We start from the raw sequence: 3,638 nt of genomic DNA on the forward strand, positions 1-3,638 counted from the left end.
TTTTACAGTACTGTGACGGTTGGGTTTAGGGTTGGGGTAGGCGTTAAACAATAAAATATTAGTAATTTAATAGATAATAAATAATATATGGTACAATTACTGTTTTTACGTTACTGTGACGATTGGTTTAGGGTTGGGGTAGACGTTAATAAAATACAATAAATGGTAAATTTACTAAATAATATAAATAATTCTCGTTAACTTCCGGCTGCAACCGTATCCGATCTAGCCACATTATATCAGAGTTTATTTGTTCAGGTGCTTCTAGCCCCCATTATTAACCCATCTAAAAAACACCTAAATGAGGGTTAAATATATATTTTTATAAAAGTAAATTTATTTGAAATTTGGCATTTCCATCACTTATTTCTCATGGCATTGCTTATACATATTCATAAAGCCTTTAATCATTAAATATTCACCAAGCAGCTAAAAGTTTCTGAAAAGAAACGTTCACTGTAAAAAAAAAATGCTGGGTTTCAAACAATATCTTTCATGTTGTCCCAACACAAATCAATTAAGCTAACTTAATAGTTTGACTAATTTAAGTGGATTGAACATAAAACAATAATGTTGTCTCCAGAAAAATGTAAGAATTGTCACTTTAACTCATACTAAATTAGGTGGTTTGTACAAGCTACTTGTACTTGTATTTTAAAAAAATATATTTATTATCTGTTTTTTGTCCTGTCTCTGTTATCCTGTTGCACTGTAGAAGCTCTGTCATGAAAACAAATTCCTTGTATGTGTGAACATACCTGGCAATAAAGCTCTTTCTGATTCTGAAGCAGCAATTTTGAGTGTTTGAAAATCTATTAGTTTACAAAAAGTAATTTTTAGCTGAATAAAAAGTTGGTAGATTATTGAACAGTTCTTCACACACTAAAAATCTTATTTTAAGAACTATTTAAAGTTCTCTGGGAGCCTAAAATGGTGGAACCACCATTTTTTGGAATATTTGTCAACTAAATGGAATCAATAGTTTTGAAAGCTTTGAGATTTCAGTTTTAGTATAATAGTGCCATTTTACAGTGGCTTTATGTTTCAACACTAATAAACAAAAAACAATGGATGTATAAATAAGATAAGAAACATCAAACAAACAAACACAACAACAACCGATGCATTTTAATCAGTTTACATTAGCAGATCAGATCACATAACTGAAAATAATGACTATTTTTGGGCTGCAAATGTGAAACAAATGTTGACATCATGCGCGCACTCGTTGTTCACCCTGTGTGACTTTCACCACAGCATTTACATTCAGTGCGGTGTTTTCGACATAAACACCACGTTTGTGGCATCGCTTTGATTAGGAGGAGTACCTCAAATCACATTAAAACTTCATTTGTCCTCCGTTTGTTTGTTTGCAGATGAGAACACAAGGAGCACCATAAACCACTGACGTGCCACGCCAACATCTGTTTATGCATGAGGGAAAAACACCCTCCAAAACACCACCTTCAGTGCCTCCGTCAGTGAGTTCATTAGCTGCTTTTTTTGTTCCAGTTTGACCTGATAGTGGGATGGTTGGGTTTTAATAGGTGTTGTGTAAGTTTGAAGGCCTTGTTGTCATCCGAGTAACTCTTTGGTTTTAGTTGCCAGCTGTTTATCGATGTCTGCTGTGAAACTGTCTGTCATTTGTTGAATCTGGTGATTTTAGAGAGAAAATGGTGGAATAGATATATGGTTATTGGTTACACATATTGTAAATGCATTAATATTTGTACATAATTACATGTTCCTGCAACTGGCGATTGTTTTCATTTAATATTTGATTCATGATAATGATATTATTTATTATTCATCTATATATCTATATATCTATTTATATTTTTTACTACTCATTTATGATGAATACTATAATGTACATTTTATTATTTATTGTTATTAATTGTACTACTTTCTAACAGGTATTTGCAAAACTATATTTTGCTCAGTATTTATTGTTTCTAGTAACACTAGTACTGTGGTGTCACGGTGGCGCAGTGGGTAGCACGATAGCCTCACAGCAAGAAGGTCGCAGGTTTGAGCTCCAGCTTTGTCAGTTGGCATTTCTGTGTGAAGTTTGCATGTTGTCCCCGTGTTGGCGTGGGTTTCCTCCGGGTGCTCCGGTTTCCCCCACAGTCCAAAGACATGCGGTATAGGTGAATTGAATAACTAACTTGGCCGTAGTGTATGTGTGTGAATGCAAGAGTGTATGGGTGTTTCCCAGTGTTGGGTTGCAACTGGGTTTCGCTGCATAAAACATATGCTGGATAAGTTGGCGTTTCATTCATAATTGACATGATTTAATTTATAAAACTAATAATAATAATAATAATAATAATGGTACAACCAATGTTTTCTAATTACTGTTGATGTATTAACAATAAACACATTACATTCTTAACATTATAACAACTATGACTACTATTTTTTGTAATCATTTATGCATATTTTTAAAAGGAGTAGTTCACTTCCAGAATAAAATTAATATATATTTAGTGCTGGGCAAAGAATGTTTTGATTGCTGTTTTGACATAATATACATGTGTGTGCAATGCATTATACAGTATATACACATTTATTGTATATACTGAAACCAAACTATACAAAAAGTTTGTTACATAGATATTTAAAATGTATATATTATTTGTATCATATACATCTAAATATAAATAAACAATTTCTCTTTTTTTCAACTTTCTTTACACAAAATAAACACAGCACACACACTCAAACTATGTCAAAACAAACTTTTATTTTGGATGCGATAAATTTTTGCCAAACACTAATATTAATAATTTTAAAAAATGTGTACATTTATTTTATAGTACAGTTGCTATAAATAATAATTTTAATAATAATAACAACAAAACATTTTTTTGTTTACTTCAAGTCTACTATTTTGTAATTCATATCTATTGCCTAATAAATCTAATATTAGTAAATGGATTACTTTTATCAATGCTTCTGCTAATAATAATTCATAACAACAATAACATCAAATCTATTATTGATTGTAATTTATTATTTAATTTATTGATTTTCATTTTATTTAGATTTCTACTATAAATAAAAATACTATTAGCTGATATTTGTTTGCTTCTTTATTGAATTTCTGTCATTTTGTTACTGCAACAATTCCACATGGCACGGCAATTTCACATAGCATGAAAGGGTTTGCATGAGTGTGTGTAACAGTGCGCATCACCTGTTTTTCTATCAAGTGAAGGGTATCATCAGAAACGGCATCTTTGCTCTTCTTCACTTGACTGATGGCATTTAATCGGACTCTCCTCAGCGAGTCTTTAGATTTATTACTGAACTGCTTCGCCAGTTTCACCAGATTCTCCCGGTGTTCACGAGTAACCCTGAAAGGCAAACAATCAATTTAGGACCTAAAATACACCAATAAAAACGAGAATTATTAGCCATCCTGAATTATTAGCCCCCTGTATATTGTTCCCCCAATTTCAACACATTTCTAAACATAATAGTTTTAATAACTCATTTCTAAAAACTGATTTACTTTATCTTTGCCATGTTGACAGTACATAATATTTGACTAGATGTTTTCAAGATGCTAGTGTTCATCTTAAAGTTCAATTTAAAGAATTAACTGGGTTAATTAGGCAGGTTAGGGTAATTAG

At 31.6% G+C, this 3,638-nt stretch overlaps 1 protein-coding gene across 1 annotated transcript in view; it reads right to left on the reverse strand.

Annotated features, from left to right (window-relative positions):
* Positions 1–1,107: 1,107 nt before the first annotated feature.
* The window catches only part of mrrf (mitochondrial ribosome recycling factor), a 36,118-nt gene continuing 33,587 nt past the window's right edge, over positions 1,108–3,638 (reverse strand). The window contains exons 6-7 of the mRNA XM_056467184.1: positions 3,200–3,359; positions 1,108–1,653 (exon numbers count right to left, since the gene is read on the reverse strand). Coding sequence (XP_056323159.1) covers positions 1,576–1,653; positions 3,200–3,359 — 238 coding nt within the window. The 3' untranslated portion in view covers positions 1,108–1,575. The remainder of the gene's footprint in view (positions 1,654–3,199; positions 3,360–3,638) is intronic.

The sequence above is a fragment of the Danio aesculapii genome, chromosome 10 (assembly GCF_903798145.1).
Source record: "Danio aesculapii chromosome 10, fDanAes4.1, whole genome shotgun sequence".
NCBI classification, from domain to species: domain Eukaryota; kingdom Metazoa; phylum Chordata; class Actinopteri; order Cypriniformes; family Danionidae; genus Danio; species Danio aesculapii.